Genomic DNA, 22308 nt, shown 5'->3' on the forward strand with positions numbered 1-22308 from the left:
AAGCATGAAATTAAAAACAATTTCAATAACTCGTTTGAATAAGGGATGTCACCATTTTTGTAGCTGATTAAGGTCATTTAACATGCATATTCATCATGAGTTTACTGTTCAGACACTTCATGAACATTCATACATTCAGTAGTGCATTTAATGACTAGCAGCTGTCCTATTAATTAGTAATGGGTCACAGGGAGCACAGAGGCCTTGGGTAGCTATGGGATTTTGTCAGTTCTGGAATATTTTAAACAAGACCTCAGCCGTTGTTGAACAGGGTGCTCAAAAATATTAACCCCATGCATATGGCCTTGTGTTGCACTTAGACAGTCCACTATAAATGCCTTTCAATGTCGGAGAATCTCCCCCATAAACTTGACCACAGCTTAGCGGCTGTAGCTGTCCTTCTGATCCTACATGACAGATGAGCCAGCAATCACAAAATGTTCTCACAATGTTACAGTGCTTGTTAAAACATTGCCAGTACATGGCAGCAACATTGTGAGAACCTTTTAGTGTTAGCTGGGATGCTACCTCAACCCTCCCCCGAGAATTCCAGGCGGGGCCTACGGTACCCAGCAGGTTTCCAGAGAAGTTGATGGGCAGGATGACGGCCACGGACAGCAGGCAGACCACCATCATGAGCAGGATGATGTGGCGCTGGAAGGACAGGTAGGTGGTGGCGTCGATGCCGCACTTGCTCCGGATCTCCTCGTCCCTGGGAACACGAAAACACGGAGTACTCGGGTCCAGGACTGGACATGCCTTGCACATCTAAACCCAGCTGCCAAGTGCGGGGAAGGACGGAGCCAGAGAGAGGGAAGAGACCGGGGCCGAGCAGAAAATGTGTGCGCTGCTCCCAAAAGGCAGGCCACACATGGTGGACTTTCAGGGTGGGTTCTCAGTTTCCCACCAACTTAGAAGCAGTTCTACAGCCACTAACTCCAGGCCTAAAAACAGGGCAGAGAACCATCAAACCCCAAAATGGTAGTCTGGGAACCATGGATACTGTAGATTGCCCTTTTACAGTGCTTAAATCTGCTGTTGGCTGGACACAATGCCCCGCCTGAAACGAGTATAAGCATTCATGGGAAACCACAGCACAAATGACCGCTAGAATACAACTTCATTTGTTTTTACAGCTTAATGAGGTCTAACGCGAGGGCTGCATTTAGTGATGACATCAGCATTTATGTGTGGGACAATAAAAAGGGGGGTGGGGAGAGCAACATCCCTCACTCACTTCATATGATAGAGTGATGTCAGCCAGGAACAGAAGCCCTAGAAGAAGAAAGGAGATGAAGAAACATAAGCTGTTAAGCCTGCCGCTTGTTAAAGGCAATTGAGTACATGTGTTAAGATGTGTATATGAGCGCATTTGGCTTGCATCTGCCAGACCCATTTACATAACATTAAAGTCTCAATGTTAAGGAGGCAGAGAGCTTAAGTTTTAATATGTCTAGCCTAAATGACCTCACTGTGTGACACTGTCATGACCTGCAGTAAAATGATTGATCTAGTATTAAATCAGCTCTTGCAGAGTACATATGGCTCATTTTGGACTCTGTTAGAGGAACATTAACACCCCAACATTTTACTGCTTGCTCCACAGCAAACACGCAGCTGTTGACGGCAGGGAAGGCGCACGCTCCAGCGGGCGGGTGTGAGGTCATAGCTGTGAGGAGGCTCACAGCTGTCAGGATTCGGCTCACCACGTCCTTGCTCACATCCGTGTCCGAAGGACTGGACTCCGATGGGGACTTCTCCTTCTCGCTCGGCTCCCCGTAGAACAGGGACGTGAGACTGCGGTTGGGAAGGGGGGGGGGGGGATGTTAGGTTTAGGGGTTTGAAGGGGGAGGAGGTTATGGAGGGTAGGGGATTATTGGTTAGAGGACTTAAATCTGGACCTTGCCTGAGATGTCCACTAAAATAACGTCAGCAAGAAGGAAAAAGATAAAACTATAGTCGGAACGATTGAATCCGAATAACTACATGATGAAAACACGTTGGTTTTAACATTATTAATCACTATTCATCAAGGACGATTACATACTTCGTACTATGATTCTAGCAAAAGCACAACTGCAGCAATATGATACTCCTGCACGTTAGCTGGATTTAACACCACCAGAACATTTAGGTCCTTCCTCTTTGACCCTCCATGCAACCGTCAGTTCAGGTGTTCTTTAAGTTGAATTACAATCCATCCTGATAAGGACACTAAGCACAATAATAATAATAATAATAATAATAATAATAATAATGGTAGAGAACACACAGAAACACCTGACAGACTCAGACTTGAAATGACACCACACTAGTCTTAATCCATAAAATCCCACCACCTTAAATTCAGCAGACGCATCTCTACAAGCAGGGAGTAGGGAGGTGTGACTCATGACAAAGTGTCTTGAGCGACAGTGCCCCACTTTCCAGAGTGACCCAGATAAGTAGGTAGGGCAACCGAGGCATTCCGAAATAATTGTGCGGTTCCCCTCGTTGGCAACCTACATTTAGGATTTGTTTTGCCTACAGGGCAGTCCCAGCCCTTCTCTAAATGAGTGACAGCGAGCAGACCTCTGACCGCAACAGGGGGCCCCTCCACTTATCTCAGCCGCCAGTTTACCCTGCAGCGCTCCCAATCCCCCGCGCCAGAGACATACTCGCGCAGGACTGAACGCACACACACAGGGCAGTGACAAACTTTCAGGAAGAATATGATCTCCTTTTTTTAGCTGACGTCTCAGTGGCTCTGGTTTTGATAGGAACAAAGGAAACCAGGTGTAACTGAATGAGGGGATCCGTCACTCAAGCCATCATACAAACACAGTGTTCTAGCGTGAGAGGGAGAGCTGTTCACTGCCGAATGGAAGCAATGGCCTCTGTAGCTGCTGAAGCATGAGGATGTTCCTCTGTTGGTAAGACTTTCAAAGGTGGAGAAAAAAAGGAATTTATTACCCTAATGAGAATGCTAGGAACAGACCAGCAGCTCAGAGCATTCACACTGACTATAGATTTAAAATGTACATTTTACCCCTATTTTCTTCTCATTTTGCAATAGTGTATTTGTGTATTTGTACTCTCTACTAAAACCTTCCTCTGTGAGTTTGGAAGAGTGCAGATGTGCACACATTCCCCTTCAAAACATGTGATGTCCGCTACAGCGTCTTTCTCAGCAGCCCAACAGGTGAGCTTGCACTGATGCTGAGCTGGAGGAGAGCACTGGAGGACAGGCACACTGCAGATGCCTAACTGACCAAAAGGGGTCGCTGGTGTGCGAAGAGACACCGGCGTCTCTCACCCTGAGATCATTTCACTCCCCGTGAAATGATACAGCTAATTTTGCACAGAGAAAAGCATGGTTCAGATTCAACACAAAGACCATGCATCTACACACTGGTACAGTGCCCAAATATGAGCCACCAGCTCATATTACGCAGCCCCGAGATTTTAACTATTCTTTGTTAGTGAGCAATTCTGTGTATCTTTGTGCCTCATATCAGTTGCAGTTCCTTCTGTGTGAGGGTGACTCACGGGCATGATTTTTATGACTCTTTCATACTGGCTCAGAAGACCCTTAACAATTCCAACAGCGGGCTGCATGTGGTGTTTTGAAGTAGCAGGCTTCTCGTGAAGAACAATTGAATTGAGGGATTTGCTTTTATGAATATATAGGACTCTTTAAGCTCAGACGGATGAGACGCCTCCTGTTGATGAGTCCCATAAACAGACGAAAGATGCTTCCCGCGAGGGATGCTACTGTGAGATGCAGTCTGCTGAATTACTGATCAGCTTCACCCACATTCGCCTCAGAACACTCCACCAAAAAGTGAAAAAACCAAAGAATAAAAAGACAGATCACTCATATGAAATCAGCCGGCGACGTTCTACAAAGCTGGTGGAGGGAAGGGATGAAAAGGACAAAATTAGATCAACTGTCTGCCTGCTTGCTTGCTTGCTTATTAGCACTAAGAAATGTGTTGACACTTAAAAGAAAAAAGGGAAACAATCAAGCAGACAAACTTGCATAAATAGGATAAAGTGGAAAAACATCTTCAAAATATGCAATGCACATAATACCAAACCAGAAATTTGTGCAATACCAGTCTTATCCAGGAGGGGGAACTATTGTTAAACATGACAGAGAATCCAAACGCATGGTGAATGTAAAACTAAGAGGATTCTGGAGATGGGAACACATGAGACCACAAACACTCCAGGCAGGCTACAACCCCCATTTTGACACTTGTCTGTATGAGACAAGCTATTGACTGACTGTATCTATGAAATGGGAGAGGGGGGCTGCTCCTTCAGGTTTGAGAGGGGAACTTTACCTGTCATTGTCCATCAGTAGAGCTAGGCGACCGTAGTCCCAGGCTGCTTTCCGCAGGCACGAGAAGATCAGCAGCAAAAACTGAAAAACAGAGCAGCGGTGACAGGGCCTGGCGCAGCACTGCTCTATCAATCTCTCGCTCTTTCTCTCTCACTCCCTCATTAACACACTCTCTTTCACACACTCTCTCTCTCTCTCTCTTCATGCTTCACTCACGCAAGCGTTGTCTTTCACGCTCACAAACTGTATACTCCCTCACACGTTTTTATCTTCTCCACGAAACAAATGTGCAACATTTTCATCTGTTGCCAAAGCAACCAATGCACAAGGTACTATGCAAAATAACAACAACAACAACAACAACAAAAACAAGAACAATAATAATAATAATAATAATAATAATAATAATAATAATAATAATAGCAGGTCCAAAAATGGTCTATAGTTTATTCAGCTTTTAAAAATAGTATGCTAACGCATTTTGATGGGTGTAATTTATTCTACTTTGATACAATACGTGTGGAGTTACCCTATGTAAAAAGGTGACCATCTTCCCAAATGATTCACAACAGTTGCATTTCAGCTTGATAATTACTAGAACATTAGAGCATCCACATGTAGAACACACCCACACAAGTGCACGCACACGCGCACACACACACGTACATACACGCACACAGTATAACATGGACAGTAATAAACATGTAAATTATTTAATAGGATTTGAAGAGTTATGTGCCTTTGTGTATACTCACAATGTCCCTCAGGCAATAGCAAACCTGCCACATACAGCATATTCTCTCTCTCTCTCTCCCTCTCTCTCTCTCCCTCTCACTCCCACACACAGAGGTAAATATCGGCTCACATTCATTAGCCATAATGTGATCTGTCGGGGATGCGGTGGCATAGACACAGCTGGGGCCAGTCTCCTGTCCTGCTGGACCGTTAGAGGGGAGATCTTAAATGGAGCATGCATCTCTGCTCAATCAGTTCCCCATTTAGACAGTTGCACTGCCATTGGCTGTTAACTATGTTTGCCACATGTATGGCGCATGTGTCTGAGTGCTGGATTTGAAATCGTCGTTATAAGAATTTTTAGTACACTACGTTCCGCAGCTGTACACTGCTAATAACTGCACACCTGCACACAGAAAATTATTGGCATATGGCAGAGTGTGTAATTAGCAGGGAACCTATGGAGCAAAGCAAGACTTTTTTTTTTTTTTTTTAAAGGACCATGACATCAAACAGACTGTGACATTCAGCAAGCTGATGTGAAATATTATGAAACACGCATTGTGGTGTAGCCCAGCCCCGCATGCTGTTATTCGTAACACCACCGTAATGATATAGCTATGACCGAAAAACAATAAGAAAACAGCAGTGATAAAGAGCCATTTCTTTGCTAAGAGTGTTAAGTCGTTGTCATGGAAACTAAGAGGGAGCGGTCAATGTGTATACACTGACTAAAGGACGGTCAGGATGGCAACCAAAGGTGTGGGTTTCACACAGGCTAGAGCAGCAGGATAGCACGCAGTAACTTCAGCCTCCGTGAGGAAAACTGGAAATCAATAACAGAAATGTTGCTACATTCACAGCCATTCATTTGTTGTCCCACCCTTTAATGACACATATGCTTGTGTATAATTCACAACAACAGTTTTTCAATATTTGCCAAAAATTGTTATTGTAAAATGCACACCATAGAAACTGTTGTCTGATAAAACATGAATACACATTTGAGTTCTGGTTTCATATAGAACAATTCTGTCCTTACGGTAGCATTATCTACAGTTGCAGTTGCTCACAACCTTGAACTTAGCTTCACTGTTTGCCATTCAACTTTCTTATTCCACTTCAACACACAGCACCCCGTCCCTATGATTATGGCCCAGACCGGTTGCTATACAATGACAAATCAGCGTCTGTAGCTAGGGGTCCCAGCTCCAAGGTCTGCCATTTAGCCCTGAAGAGCTCCGCACGGCCAGGTTGACCTTCACTGAGCAACAAGGTGCTCAATTAACACACACAGGTGGACCCAGAGCGAGATTAAATCCTCCGCCTTTGAGCTTCGCTCAAGGCCAATTACCAAAGCCGTACGTCTGCGGTATTCGTGAAAGCGGCCCTCTCTGTCTTTTAATCCCCGCTATGGCGTAGGCACCTATCATCCGCCGGGAGTTTTTATTCATTTACTTCGCAAAACGATACGATCTGAACAGCGTTGCTTCCCCCCCCCCGCTGCTATCTTTGACTTTGATGTGCAATTAAGATGGGTTTGTTGTTCTAAGCCAATTAAAAAGATTAATAAAAAGGCAAACATGTTCGAGAGGTGGCGCCGCAATCAAGGTGAAGGGTACACATACGACAGGCTGAAGACAATCCCCTTTCAGAACAATACACACGCAGAGAACAAAGAGACAGGGAATGAGTTGGCAGTGAAATTGGCTTATGCTAATGGGACGGGGACTGAATTTCTCCATCGTAACCAAATTAAAAGCATGCGGCCAGGTTCTGCTCGCATTTAAGCTAGACAGACTAGAACTCCAGCGAGCACAAAGCCCCTAGGGAGTAATCAAACCCCAGCAGGAAAGGACGACTGTTTTGTGCTCGAGTAGAAAAACCCTATGACAACAAAAAAAACATTCTGAAAAAAGAAAAGAATAACTACAGGCATTCACACAGAAGTTCAAGCAAAGGAAAAGTGACAAGTAAAATAAAACAAACTTGAAAGTGTGTTAGACTAAAGCTGAGGCTGGAGAGAGAAAAGGCAGACGGGGGAGGGGGGGGAGGATGTTGGGTGAAGGAGAGATGAGGGAGATGAAGGGATGAAGAGGTGGTGCTGTGTAAACGCTCACCAGCCACAGAATGACGTTGAGGGCGAGGACCGTGGGCACGCCCCCGAAGGGCAGGCCCTGCAGCACGCTGCTGCGCGAGTGGGACCTGTAGCATCGCTCCGCCGTCCCGTTGTCCGCCCCAAGTGTGTCCAGAAAGCTGAGGACGTCCAGCTCCGTGTCCCTCGCCCCGCTGGGGATCCCCGCCCCCGACAGCTCCGAGCCTGCCATGGGTTCTCCTCTGCTCCCGGGCTCAAGTCATACAGCCATCACTGAAGAGAACGAGATCATTCAACCGGTTAGTGACATCAATATATCAGCGAATGAAGATGGACCCCTGAACATCGGCATGTAGGGTTTCTCTGTGAGACACACTCTTTTTAATGACGCACCTACGCCAATCATTGATGAGCGTGCTCCGTGAGCGAAATGACAAGCAACACGTCCTACGGTGCCAGCGGAGCATTTTGGCAAACATTTCCAGCCGGTAATCTCCAAAGCTTACAGTAATAGCGCTCACAAGCTGATAGTATCGCAGGGGCTGACCGTTAAAAATGAAGCGGCGGAGGACAGATCAGGTAAGCCGACAGTATCAATCCCATGAGCAGACAGTATCAGGCTGATGAGCCAACAGCTTCAATAGAATAAACAGTATCAATCCCACGAGCCCACGGTATCAATGTCAGAAACAAACTGCACAATGCAACAGCATCAATGCCATTAACAGGTGGTATCAATCCCATGGGCCTTCAGTGTCAAATCATAAGAGTAGAGAGTACAAGAGGTATCAATCGTGAGCAGGCTGCATAATTTACTATTGAAAAGTATTCTTAAAAAGAGCCAACAATACTAAGCACATTAACAAATGACAACAAAAAGATGACTTGATTATGAATAATTGTTATGATTATTCATTAACATTTTTCTCTTTTCGGATAGCTCTGTTAACACTGTTTTAATTATGACTGACATGCTCAAATTGCGCACTTCATACACCTTGAAAAGTTTCACATTTATTTGATTTTGTAGCAATGACTTTCATTACCACTGGAAGGGACTGCTGTTTAAGAGCAGTGAGAATCCAAAGGGAATACACCAGACAGAACTGTTTTCATGCTGGGCTGTGCTCCTCATTACTTATTAATCACAGTCATCAGATTTTCAGTAAATCAGCCCCAGACAGCGTTTGCAGCAGGGGCCTGAAATTAGCCTTCTTTTCCTGGCATTTAAAAGGATTGGCTAGTGATGTAATCCTCAGATAAAATCTGTTAGAAGAGTTAACTGAATGAAGCAAAATTAACCCGAGAAAAATGACTATGGCAATACAAATCACATACAACAACATTTCGACCCCAAGCGTAGAAAATCACAGCACAAATGAACAACAGCCTTTATGCACTGCAAAAATCCAGCCTATGTGATTTGAGTTATCTATTTTCTGTCTGTTTTTTTTTATTATAAAGTAGTCCAAGCATACACTTGCCGTTATCTCGTGGAGTGCCATTGCAACATGAAGAAACCACTGGGCCTTCTAAAGCTAGGGTCCGTAGCACAGTGGGTAAGGAACTGGGCTTGTAACCGAAAGGTCGCAGGTTCGATTCCCGGGTAAGGACACTGCCGTTGTACCCTTGAGCAAGGTACTTAACCTGCATTGCTTCAGTATATATCCAGCTGTATAAATGGATACAATGTAAAATGCTATGTAAAAAAGTTGTGTAAGTCGCTCTGGATAAGAGCGTCTGCTAAATGCCTGTAATGTAATGGGTATGTTGCTGCCAATACTCCAATGCTTTCATTCTGAGTACAGTATATTGCAGGCCATTGTTTGGATGACACTACTCTTGTTGTCCACTACAAATATGTCAAAAAGTCAAATAAAAAGGGTTAACTCCTTTTCCAAATAACCAATGAACTGTACAGTGCTGGCCACCAACATGACACACTTAACACAACTTGAACATGATCACTCGCATTTTCAATCATTTTCAAGGATTTGAGTATTGTTCTGAATACGCTATTAGTTGTTTAGTGTCTTGGATGGATTACACTGGTGAGTGCTATTATGTCCCTTTACAATTAGCGGCTTTGTCCAAGTGTTCATCTCACCTCCTTGGCAAACAGCCCTAACATGCACTCGCTTAGCACACAGTTCAAGCAATGGCCACAACGCACCTTCATAAAACAGAGGCCGATATTAAGTTCTCCTTTGCCTTTGTTTGTCAGGATAATGTGTTGGGATGGGTTTCTTTTATGAGGCCTGTTGCCATGGTTATCCCCATTATTTCTACTCCCTTCATATTTGCTCACCTGAGAGCTTAGTAATGCATTATAAACAATTTGGATTTCAGTCTTCACAAACCATTGCCTTCCTGGAAGTCTGGCATCTGTTCGTCAAGGCTTTCTCTTTGTGTAATTCAACTCTCATGCATAAACACAAACAATCTGAACAATCCATGAATTGAGCTGTCAATTTGACTTGATTTGACCAAAGCAGACCACTAAGCCTGAAGCTACATCAGAAAACAAGTGTCCACCGGGACAATGTCTGATGATAATCTAATATTACTTCCATTTACAGAACCACGTTAATGTTGGATAGGGACTTCACTGACTGCAAGAATGCACTTTCCAGACAGGGTAGCATGAGATGTGATTGAACGGAACTGCCCAGGCCTACTTTGCCTTCACAATGATCTGGTCTGAATAACAGAACACTTATATTGGTTTCTGTTCAAACCATCTGTAGTGGTCAAAACGGGAGCTGTCCTAGGTCCTGACAGCCAGCGATAACAGAATCAGTGACTGCACGCAGAGCTTGCCCATCCACTTTAAGCTTAATTCAAGAAGGCAAACAGGCATGAAACTCAATTAACAGGACATGGCCCACAACACTAAGAGGGTTTAAATGGCTTAACTACAGAGCTGAAGTGTATTGTTTCTCAATAGAGTCAACAACCAGCCATTCATTGCTCCTAGTGGCCTGTTGACACATCACATCTCCTTTTGGTGAATGGCTGAGATGTGGCCCACTGAGCAAGCCTGGCACGGACACCAAGCTCTGCTGACAGATAGGCTGCGGTTGTGCTTTCAGGGACAGGTAATACTTGGAGCTGGCCTCCATTGAAAAAACATACCTGCATGTCCAAACTGAATATTACTCAACTTGCTATGCCTTAAATCTCTTCTTGCATTTGCCAATGAATACACTTGCTTTGATGGCTTAGCTCTCAGCTATTTCCACAAGCAGAAACATCAACAAGCAGCTCTTGTTTGCAAAGCTGCAGTGAATGTGCTGCCCCACTAAAACAAACACAGAGGACGCTAAAGAGAACGACCTCTGATTTATAAAGGTGGATCCAAGCATGGACGATTACTTAAAGGGTAAGGACCAGAACTCATTACAAAACTACAGAATTACAAAAACTGAAATACACTAGCCAAATAGAAGAAGTTGTCCAATTTTATGATTTACAACATTAAAAAAACATAAAGGCAAGAAATAAGCCCGAAAAGATCAATTTTATTTTGACTTGTGATCTACTTTTCCAATGGCCAGCACAACGTGATCTACCAACCAGCATATTGGCAGTATTAGTTCATATAAGTTTAGGGTTAGACTCATCAGAGTCAGAGTCATCTCAGTCGCTGATAATGTCCTTTTACTCAGAGTCAGATATTTCAATGCTGTCCTTTTCTGTACTCTTTTCAACCAAATGCTATCTGTCATCTTTTTAACCTAAAGGTATAATCGCAGAGCTCTTTCTCTTCCGCCTATTGCATCACACATCACATAAGTAATTTTCCTGCGTGACCTTGGATGTTTCCGTCAGGAGTGATAATTTGTCGAATCTGAAGCCATACTAACAACAATTTCAGCTAAATTTAATGAAAAACTTGTAGACGAAAATTGGTCTAATATCTTTCGGGGATGCCATTATGTGGTGCTTACATTTTAAATTAATGATGGATAATTACTCTGTGTCAAAGCCAGTCTTTTTCCTTGTAGTAAGTATTACTACACAGTGGCTGGCCCTGAGCTCTCTACTCTGGTTAAAGAATATTTAATGCACAGCTATAGGTCTCCATTATGGCAGGAACACCTTTAATAGGTGCAACTAAGACTAACCTACATTGATTCACAGGCAGGGCTTAACCTAAAGGTTGTGGGTTCGATTCCCAGGTGGGGCATTGCTGTTGTACCCTTGAGCAAGATACTTAACCTGATTTGCTGAATAAGCGTGTCTGCTAAACTCAAAATGTAATTGTAGCCACATTGGCAGAAAATGTAATAAGCATTAACCAAATGAGTGCGATGTGAGTGACAGTTTGCTTGGACAGGATACTTGAACTATAGTAGATGCAAACACAAGTAAGAAACAGTCATTGGACCAAGCATTGATCATTGACTCAAAGCACATTTCTGGATACTTGTCTCCTTGGCTTGAGGTAGTCCAACCAGATGCTGGCAACACAAATTATTTGGCCTCCTGACAGACCGTTAAATCTTCCCCCAACAAACATTAAATGCATAGCTGGCATTACCAGTTGACTGTCTGCTTTTGGCACCACATGGGCACCCTTCCTTTTCAGTGTACAGAAGCATGGAGGACCGTTTCCCCTGACCAGTGTATAATGCAAGTTAAGGATTTTCTGTTCCCGTGGAAACATGACTAACATCACACAGAAGCTTGCAGTTACATGGCAGATAGTGACAGTTCATCATGCAGACCCACCCAAACCCAACCTGGAGCATCAGAGATTCTGTGCTTTGATGATAAGGCCAGAGGGCAGTTTCCCCATGAAGCTGGCCCAGCTTAGGAGAATAAACAAGTGGGGGTGTCAGGGTGCATCAGGGTGCAAAGTCACACGCAGAATCGAAAGATTCTGCTCACCCGTGATTAGAAAACACAAGACCCAATCAATGAATACCGCAACATCGATCATAGGTGCTCCACCCCGACTCACCAGCAAAGCCGCTGCTTCAGTAGTTCACAGCCTGCAGAGACGTCTACAAGCTTACACCCATGCAGAGATCAATGAAGCCTGACGCATGAACAGAACACAAACTGCATTCTTGTAGTGGTGAGAGATTTCACACAAGCTGTGAGTGAGCTCGTCTTATCCATTACTTTCATGAGCTTTTGAAAACTGACTTCCACGTAAAGTTCTCAGCACCGGAGAGAAAATGACATTAAAAAATTCCATCTGCATTAAAACACCACAGCGCAGCACTCAGAATCTGCATCGAGCAACAGGTAGCCAGCAATATGTCACCGAGACTGCTCCCCTTGCATTGCTTTATTGCTCTGTGGCTCTAACGAGAATGCGCTCTTTCCTCTCTCCTTTAATTATCATTAGTGCATTTGCTGAAAGGCCCCTGGCCAGACGTAGACGGCCCAGAATTCTGGGAATAATTTTATGTGGTCAGTTTTTAATTGGTTTATTTTTTTAATGCACAAGCAAAAGTAAATAAATAAATAATAGCTAGTGACAGAGAGAGAGAGAGAGAGAGAGAGACTCCCCCCCCCACGCCCTAAAATATATTCTCCTAAGACTGCAATTCATTTTTGTCCCCTTTAGTTAAATTTTAATTACATCTCGGCAGTTTAACAGAGATTAGTCGCTATTAGGAAAGCGTCAAGAGTATGCTTAGGGCAAAAGGAACAGTGGGGTAAGGAATTAAGCCCCAAGTGATAAAACTAGGTGTCGGGTATGATATGTAGGCAAAATTGTAATGAATCATCTTAATTGTTTTGGATTTCCGGATAACAAAGATATATTCTGCTACACTCTCTCCCTGTGAATCTCATTAGAAAGTGGTACAAGATCTGTAGTGTGTTTATTGATAAAGACTTGAGTAATGGTTTTACAGTATGAGTGCATTTAACAGATTAACATCTTAGGGACCAAGCCCCTGGTTTTGCGTGTAATAATTTGTGAAAAGAGCATACTGATGACACCATCTAACGTTGATATTGGAAAGGCTTTCAGCTGAACCCCAAACGGTATAATTATAGAGCCAAATCTTAATTTTGACTATTTCAGGGAAATATTTGGGCAAATTAAGACCTCAAGTCTTGGGGAGTGAACCAAATTTTGTTAGAAGGTATGCCAAGCAACATATGCTTTAGAGTAAAGCCATATTGACAAAAGACAGGACACATGGCCTAAATTTAATTTTAGAATCAGAAGGCCTAGAATTAACTAAATATTTTGTTTTGGTGAGGCCAAGATATTCATAAAACATCATCAGTGTTCAAATGGAAATAAAATGTCATGTATAGAGATAGGGTCTTGATAAGTTGATTGTCTAACAGTCAGAACAGTTGGTTCAAGAGAGAGGGCATACAACACAGGGGAGAGAGGGCAGCCCTGCCATAGCTTTAAGAAACGCTAAATGCTGGAGAACAGATGTTACAAGTTGAGACCATTACAAAAAAATGAATTATGATACTTTCACTACTGTTATAACCATGCTCCAAAGTGTGATGTAATATGGACCCATTTGATATAATTGCCATTCTAGGCAATCATATGCCTTCTCACATCAGCTGATAGAATAGTGAGAACATCTGTGAACACTGAAATAGTAAAATTCTGTTAATTGTTCTTCAGATTGCTTTTTGAAGGTTCCATTTTGAAGCGACCTCATATTAAAGCACCACTGAGCAGCACATGACCAATTGTCAAGCTCCAAAATATCATTTTTTAATTAGACAGTGATAGTAGTAAGTGGTCAAAACCTTGAACTGATTCAAATGACGCTTAATAAGAAGTCTGTCAGAGAGAATGATCTATGTCGAGAAGAAAAGAAAGTGAATTCTCAAGTAGAAGGGTTCATTTGCCTCCATAAGTCAATAACCCAATGCTAAGCTGAGGGTGCAATTCTGTTGTCCCAGAACAATCCACACTGTATAAAAATCAACCCCAATGATTAATCGAACCTCAGACAAGTCAAGGATTAATGGTGCTAATTTGTTATAAAGGTTTTATTGTAAGAATTTGGTGCATAGACTGACACAAGTGCTACTCTTTATTTTACTACTAGCAATGAAATTCTACCATCTTTGCCCCCTCCAGTACACACATTTGTGAATTGTAATATACATCTTACAGCTATTGCAACTCTATACTTTTCTCTAAGAAGAAGATGCAATGAGATGAAAATGTTTATGAGCGAGTCTGTGTGTGTCATGTTTTAGGAGGTTTCTTGTAGGGTTCTTTAAATCTATGGTTAGGTTTACATTTTTCAGCCATTGTTCAGCCATGGTTCAAAGAGGAAAATATCTTAGCCCAAAAAAACACAAAAATTGAGATTGACCAATAAAAATTTATCAATATTCACCAACCCATAACAACTTAATATACACTGCAACTATGGTGAAACCTCCCCCACTACCATCCACCCATTTGCACTTTAATACATTTTCTTTTTTGCTGTGGTACTGATAATGCTGGTAAATTAATTGATGTTCTCACTCACAGAGACAACCACAGCATTTGCTAGGCATATGAGCTTACATCTCTTATTGATATTATTAAACTTAAAGCAGATTATAGTAATCATACACGAAAAACAATCTTAAAATCATTACCACATCTGGGAAAAAAATTTAAGGGAAAAAGAAAATAATAAATTCTCAAATCCAGAAAATTTTAGAAATGTATCTACCATCATTGACAGAACATGCACACTCTTAAGGCTACATTCTCAAACATAATACATACCACTGAGCATATGCTGGGAATGGTGTGGGAGTTCTAGGAATGTTGATGATGTCACTTCCTGTGCAACACAGGCACATTGAATGTCCTCACAGAAATGTGTTGCTCCAGTCCTCTGCAGATGGACAACTAATGGGATGACAGCATGTTCCCCTGCCGGCACAAGTGGGCGAGTTCGGGAATCAGTTTCAGCCAGTCTGGCTCGCATCATCTTTAGTGAATGACTTACCCCTTTAACCCATTCCACCAGTTAGAAAAGAGCAAGGTACGCATGGCCATGGAATATGGTTGCTTTTAAAAGAAATGGTGCTGGAAGTATTACAGCCATGCCATACAGGAATACATACACAACTTTCTCTAATATGAACAGCAGATGGTGGCACAGAAGGTCACTCTTGCTTTACTGGTTCCTACTTTGGAAATAATATCAAATAGTACTGAGAAGCAGGCAACTACAAAAAAAAAACCAAAGGACACCAGTTACATATAATCATGGTGGCCATGTTTCACATTAGCAAGAAAATGCAATTTAAACCCGGCTCTTAGCCAGATAAACATTTGTCCAGTCATCATTATGAAAATATATGCCACCATTGTTACCATCCATGTTGGCCATAACAATAACACATTGTTCTACTTTCAAAAGTCACAAGAAAGTCTTGGACCCTTGGCAGGCCGGTTGAATTAATTAAAAGTGATTGCATGTTGTGAAATCTTTCTGTGAGGTCACTGTTGTACAGTATAATGTCGTTCCTCTGCCTGGCAAGACTTTGCATAAATGCAGCAATTTAAAAAAAAAAGTTGACCTCAGATGGGTAATTCCATCATATTAATTTCCATCTGTGAGACCATGTAGTAATTCTGGACCACCGCAGCAGATTTGACTCTAATGTTCAATTCACTGGACAATTTCGCAGGGATGCTAAATATGTAAGGTCTCAGTGGTTAATTCATTTAATGTATCAACTCTTTCTTTCCCCCTGAAAGCAGAATAACCTCTACAATCTGTAATCTGAAATTGAGTGATAGCGTTTCTTATGCTCCAAATGTACACAGAATTTACCGCACACAGCACCTCCTCCTAATGGACCATTAACATCTGGTCTATCTGGATCACACTGCCAAAGGTAAACACAAGCCTCATGAGCCAACTGCTGTCAATATGTCACAGACGAGCAGTGTTCTGCTAAATCATTCAACACATTAGCAGGGAATGTGTTTTTCTGAAATTCACCATGAAAAACCAGAGCCCACCAAAATCAAGGATTACAAAAGCTGTCTGGTTTTCGTAACAATAATCTCAACTACCTTGTGCATGCATGCATGAGTTTTTTTTCGTAAAAAAACATGCTGAAAACACTTAGCATATAATGAATGGAAATTTGTAATTATGTGATGAATCAAATTTGTTACCATTAAACCATCTCTCAAAAATATACCAACTACTGCTAATTCAAATAATAGACTGTTAACATAGATGTTCACAGAATGGGTGATTAGTGCTAAACCTGTTGACAACAACTGGAAAACCATGTAGCAGTGTCATAATCCAGGACTGATAAGCAACAGAGGTACAGATTATAAATATCCATAAATATCTGAGAGTTATTTATAATGCCTACCAGTTTCAGATGTTTATGATATTACATTTCATCTCCCTGCCTTCCCTCTCGGGAACCTATCAGAGAGTTATGTTAATGCAGCATTAACATTCATATGGGTAACAATTAAGTTTTGCAGTCGCATGCATTACCACCGAAAAGGGTAGATAACACAAATGGCTTTTTGTAAGCTTAATGGACCGCTGCATGACGGTTCCATTCCTCACAATATACCAACAATGCCAGGAGCCAATCACAGCGCAGTAATAAACACTTAAATGGTAGGCCTTTTATGACCTCAGTGGATAGAGACTTTTGATAAGAAGTCTCAGTGCCAGCCCTGAAGCCAACATTGTGAATTCAAAGTGTGTGTCTAAATCAGCTGCTACAGCATTAAGCATGTCTTTTAAAAGGAAAAGAACTGAAATTCCAAGACCTCAAAATAAAATTGCCAAGCATGAAGCACCTAGTGTTCCACAGTATAGATAGAACACAGCATAAATAACAGACACAGACATTGGCAAACAGTCTTGTTTTATATGTGGCACACATTGGCTGTGTCGCTTCTGCTAATAGACAGAAGATTCATTCAGCGGTTATCCACTAGAAGGAACAATGGCTACTTCAATATAGCAGCTTTCCCACATACCTAGTATCTCAGGATAACTGAAAAAATACCACCTTACCAGATCTCACCTTGGCTCCTATGGTCTGGAGTCAAATTCTATTCATAGCACCTAGTACATGATGCCATAAAATATTTTATATAGTAGTGTTATATGTTATATATGTTGTTCTTACATGACATAGTTAGGCACAGTGTTAGTACGATATCAGATATCTTGCTCTTAAGAATAATAATTGTATTTTATGTGTAAGCTAATGCTAATTACTGTTGCAGACATTTTAGCACTAGTTTCCAAATTTTTTTTAGTCATTGTGTTACTGACGTTACCCTGCCCATGTGCTTTTATCTCTTGCAATATACCTACACGAGGGGCTTGTAAATAAATATATGAATGAATGAATAAATAAATAATACCCCTTTATTAGCCTGTGATTTCTCATGGGTAGTGTAGCTCAGAGTGACTCAGTTGTTGTGAACCATTTTCTCAAACGAGGTCAAACGATGACATTCAGCAGCCTGCCATGAGACTCCTTAACCAAAATTTGTTTATGAGAATTGTGATTTTTGGATTGTGTGCCTATTACAGAATTAGATTAAAGAAGAAGTTTTTGGGGTGGGCATTTTGGGGATGTACACTGATGGATTCCTATTAACTCTGGAAGAATAGAGAAATTCCAGAGCCGAGGAGCTGGGGGTTGGGAGGACGAAGGTTGGGGAAATAGCCGTTATATGTCCAGCCATACTGGCCGATTCCGCTGCTGATACTGCCCTGTTTTAGTCTACATCATAGTGCAAATATAAACTGAAACCAAGTTTTCGCATCACAGCAAAAAGTAAACGAGCGCTGTTGTCTACTCACGAAGTAAAAATTGAACAAATTTTATTTGTATAACAAAATTTTACATAATTTCTACATGCTTGTCTTATCATTTATAACAGAACTGCCTTGATATTGACACATAGTGGCCATGTGACACTTTTACATATTTACATGTATATTTGCATTGCCTCTCTGGCACATGTATGCTGTGTCAATAATTTTATGTTGCCATAATCTTAGCATCAGGCCAACACATGCTTGTTTTAAGCTACTATAATCGGCAAATATGACCCAATATTTTATTTGCATTTCTATATTTTTTGAACTCTGTGAATATCACCCCACTGCTTTGGAAACTTTGTAATGCAAAAATGCTATATCCCTGGGCACACTGTGCAGACAACTGCAGATTCGATCTGTTCTCTGGCCTTGGTAACCGCGGCAACGTGTTTGCTCCACAGCAGAGCAGCAGCGTGGCATGTCTAATGACAGTGCAAGAGGCTTCTGCGGCCGACGGACCGTTGCTTACACGGGGTCGCGTTCAAAGTCTCGCTGAGAGAAACACTCCAGGCATATTGTGCCTGAATAGCTCCGCCCACACAGGAGTTTAGGAGTGCGCTGCCCTGCCGCTGACATGAAAGTGAGGGAAAATTGCAGTCGAGGTGGGGGGGGGGGGGGGGGAGGGGGAGGGGAGGTGGGAAAGAACACATCTGTTGTGTGCTGCTTCCCCTCCAGGGCAGCTCTGCGTGAAAAATGGCGCTCGACACGTGGCCTGAAAAGACAAGATCGGCTATCACCCAAGCTGGGAATACGCAGCACTGACACTGGCTGAAAAACTGACAAAAGATACCATGGAAACCAAGGCGAAGCAGAAAGTCTACCCTGAGTTCAAGGCAAAAGGAAAATTAACTAATGGTTAAAATGAGTGGTGGAGGCAAAGCAAACAGTCGAGATTTCCTCCAGTGCCATCTTCACGGAACTCTCCGGATAAACATGTCTGAAATCATCCTCAACCTGCAAGAAAAATGTTTTGACAGTAGCTGCTGACAAAATGGAATTTGCAGCGCGGAGGAAGTGAGTCTTTCCCTTCTGATGTGCATCTGAAAGAATCTAGGTCTGTGCTGCCGTAGCTGCTGCAGATCAAAGGCCAGCTAAGTAGAGTGGTTACCCTGGTGCCGGACAGCACCCTTGGCTCTGGCAGCAACTTTGGACAGATGGAAGCGGCGCAGACCAAGGATAAACCTCCGGCCTCAAAGTGCCAGCGTTGCCGCAGCGACAGCACTTCGTTCTTGGCACCGATTCGGGGCTCTCGGTGATATACGGGCATCTGCCTTTGACTGCTAATAAAGCCTGAGCTGTAAATCAAGCGTCTCAGGTGTTATTGCAGCACGCGCCCAGAGAGAGGCTTTTGTCTGAATTATAGAGAGATCAGGGAGTTCAGCCGGAAAATAGGTACCTGTACAGGTACATAGACCTGGATACAGTGTCCTTTACCGTACTTCTTCATATACTAATAAGCGCTCCCCAACCCAGCACCACAAGTTATTCTCGGTGGCCAAATATCCATTAGTTCAATCGCATAGATAATAGTCCTGGAATTACTCAACCAAGAATTTGACACAGTATTCTTCAAAGAGTATAATGAAGTAAAGCATAATTATAACAGATACATTAACGACAATGTAAAAAGACCAAACAATTATACCAATGCAGAACAGATTCACAAAATTGCACTGCTAAAGTGTGGTCAACAGCTCCCGTGCTCTGGACAGTAAAACTTATTTCCCATAAGATCCTATACCTGTATTAATGTTCCTCATTATTAGTTCCAGTCAAAGGAGTAGCCTCAAAGGTATCATTGCCTTGAATCCAAATAATGGTGGGCAAAGCTGAGAAAAGCAGCAGTGGAAGCAAAGTTGTTAAGTATTAAAAGAAAAAGTCACGTCTTTGAAAATGCTCTGGTAAAAATAGGCCCTTACTGAACTGACAGCTTTTCGTCGGGAAAGCTGGAAGAACATGAAAGTTTTATTTATGAGAGATTCCCCTGGGGAGACACATTTAAAAGTTAGACCGTGAGAAGCATGAGCTCTTCACTTTCTGTCACACTATTACCCAATCTCCAGGATCCCTTGGGATTCAGGTGTTGAAGTTAGCAATAGGGACACAGTGGAGTTGAGCCAATAACAAGAGAGCACAGCTATGCTGAGACTCCTAGGACAAACACAGCTCTCTGTAAGACCACACATATGTTTCTTCCCCAGTTTGAGAAATGTTTTTATTCATTTTATTTCTTTGCTGAAGATCCCCACCCCTGTTCCACATGAGAAACAAGCTGAAAAAAATGCACTGCATTGATTATCTCTGTGCTTGACTAGGAATCCTGTTTGTGTGAAACAGTACTTAGGGTCTCCTGTGGAACAATATGCAGGCATGAACAGGCCTTGTCATCACTGAAAGCATGCATATTCAACACCTATTACCAAAGACATCTTACTGAAGCTTGCCCTTTCAACGAATCGGCCAGCGATACCGGCACAAAATCTGCCCTTTCAATGAGTAGAATTCAATTACAGACCGAGATCCAATTTTTGGCAGTTCAGAACTTCAGTCTGAGAACTGAAGAACTGAGTCACGAATACCATTTCCTCATTGGTGTAATGATGGTGATGTACTGTTTGCCAGGGTTCCAGCACTGAAACTGTCCTACACGAGTGAGAAATAAGCACAGTGGCCAGATTTGAAGCTCAGCCTCCGGGTCTGTAATATGCACTTGCAGAGACATCCTGTGAATAGTGACCTGCCAGCAGAACAAATGGCCCTGAATTAAGAGCTCAGATGCCACTCAGAGCCTCTCTCAAATCCTTCCCTGGGGTAAACGCGCTTTCCTCCCCGCGGCTCCTGCCCCGCCTCCCCCCCCCCTCCCTGGAGGGAGTGTTGAGTTTCTCCTCTTCCCTGTATGTATGAATGGGAGTGCTTCCCTGGCCTTCGTGGGCAGAATGAATGGGCCGGACTCTGCTGGCCTCCCCCCCCCCCCCCCACTTGCAGCAGTCTGCACCACAGCACCACCAGCCACGGAGCAGCAAGGCTGGGCCTTCCAGCATCAGCACAGCAGTCACGCCTCAGCCCCCATGACTCAGCAAAACCGCAGCAATCGCCCTTCTGCTAGGAGCCAGCGCCGTCTCTGCTCTCTATCCCTGTTACTTGCCCTCATACACATACACAGGAAGAAGATCCAATATTTACATACACTCACGCACATCACTTCCCTGACATTCTCACAAATGCATTAGGCTACTCTTCCATTGCCACTCTCACTCACGCTCGCATATATACTGTGCATGCAAACAAAATATATAGCAAAAAACACATGCACTCATGCAGAGTGCACACAAATACTATACTCTCTCTCTCTCTCTCTCTTGGTCTTCACACACACATACACACACACTTCCAGTAACTGAGGCACTGGGTTACCTGTTGTGTTAATATTTACTTGTCATTCGTTTTGTGCCTCCCTGACTCCTTCTGCCCACTGTTTCCATGCCAAACTGCTCAACTCCACACCCAGCCCCCCCAGACCGTAGTCAATATTCAACAATTAACTACAAATGACCGAGACAGAAGCCACGTCTGTCTGGACACAAATAGCCCAGATGGGTTCCCTTCAGGTGCAGTAACTGTCCTGTAGCTGTGGAGTTGTGGCTACTGGTCTAAATAAGGTCAAGGCTTTTTTGGCCATAAACAGAGAGGCACAGAGTTGATGCCACCTGAGTTTCTGCTGAGGTTTGGGGGACATATAAGCGGAGTGAAATGCAGCAGAGTTCTCAGGCCAGCTCATTAACTTAGCTCACCAGAGAAGCAGCTGAGGGAGCGGTGTCTGCACTCACTGGGACACGGGAGAAGCTACAGAGAGCATCAAGAGAGTCCAAACAGTCTCAAAAGAGCTTCAGGTGAGCCTGAAGAGTAACAGAAGAATTCTGAAAAAAAGCCCTCAATGTGCTCAATTAGCTTTCATGTGGGCCCTGCCATCGTTGGCTTTAACACAAACGTGTTTCCAAAATATAAAGTTTGCCTTTGATTATGCATTCATTATAACCACAACTGCAGCACTGTGCTTCCACACCAGAATTGAGCAAGTTCATTTGATTTTTGTGTGGGATTGTAGGTGGTTCTCATATGCTCACCAGATGGTTTTCTCAGTAGGGTAGAGAACAAGGAAGATGGCGGAAACTGCACTCAGTCAGGCGATTGTACAGAAGGGAAAAGGAATACAGTGGATGGCAACTGCATGTTTTTTGAAATTTCAAAAAAAGAAAAGCATTGGGCGAGAAGCGGGAATAAGGATGACAGGTTGTCATCCATCACAGGGCACACAC

General features: G+C 42.9%; 1 protein-coding gene across 2 annotated transcripts in view; it reads right to left on the reverse strand.

Annotated features, from left to right (window-relative positions):
* Positions 1-22308, reverse strand: part of tmem63c (transmembrane protein 63C) — a 53287-nt gene that overhangs the window by 16530 nt on the left and 14449 nt on the right. Inside the window, exons 2-7 of one of the 2 annotated variants that reach the window (XM_035389664.1) lie at positions 14887-15036; positions 7183-7430; positions 4329-4408; positions 1707-1797; positions 1238-1275; positions 570-712 (exon numbers count right to left, since the gene is read on the reverse strand). In XM_035389664.1, the coding sequence (XP_035245555.1) occupies positions 570-712; positions 1238-1275; positions 1707-1797; positions 4329-4408; positions 7183-7389 (559 nt within the window). In that variant the 5' untranslated portion in view covers positions 7390-7430; positions 14887-15036. The remainder of the gene's footprint in view (positions 1-569; positions 713-1237; positions 1276-1706; positions 1798-4328; positions 4409-7182; positions 7431-14886; positions 15037-22308) is intronic. The other variant, XM_035389673.1, reaches the window with a different exon arrangement.

Source organism: Anguilla anguilla, chromosome 1, assembly GCF_013347855.1.
Source record: "Anguilla anguilla isolate fAngAng1 chromosome 1, fAngAng1.pri, whole genome shotgun sequence".
Taxonomy (NCBI): Eukaryota; Metazoa; Chordata; class Actinopteri; order Anguilliformes; family Anguillidae; genus Anguilla; species Anguilla anguilla.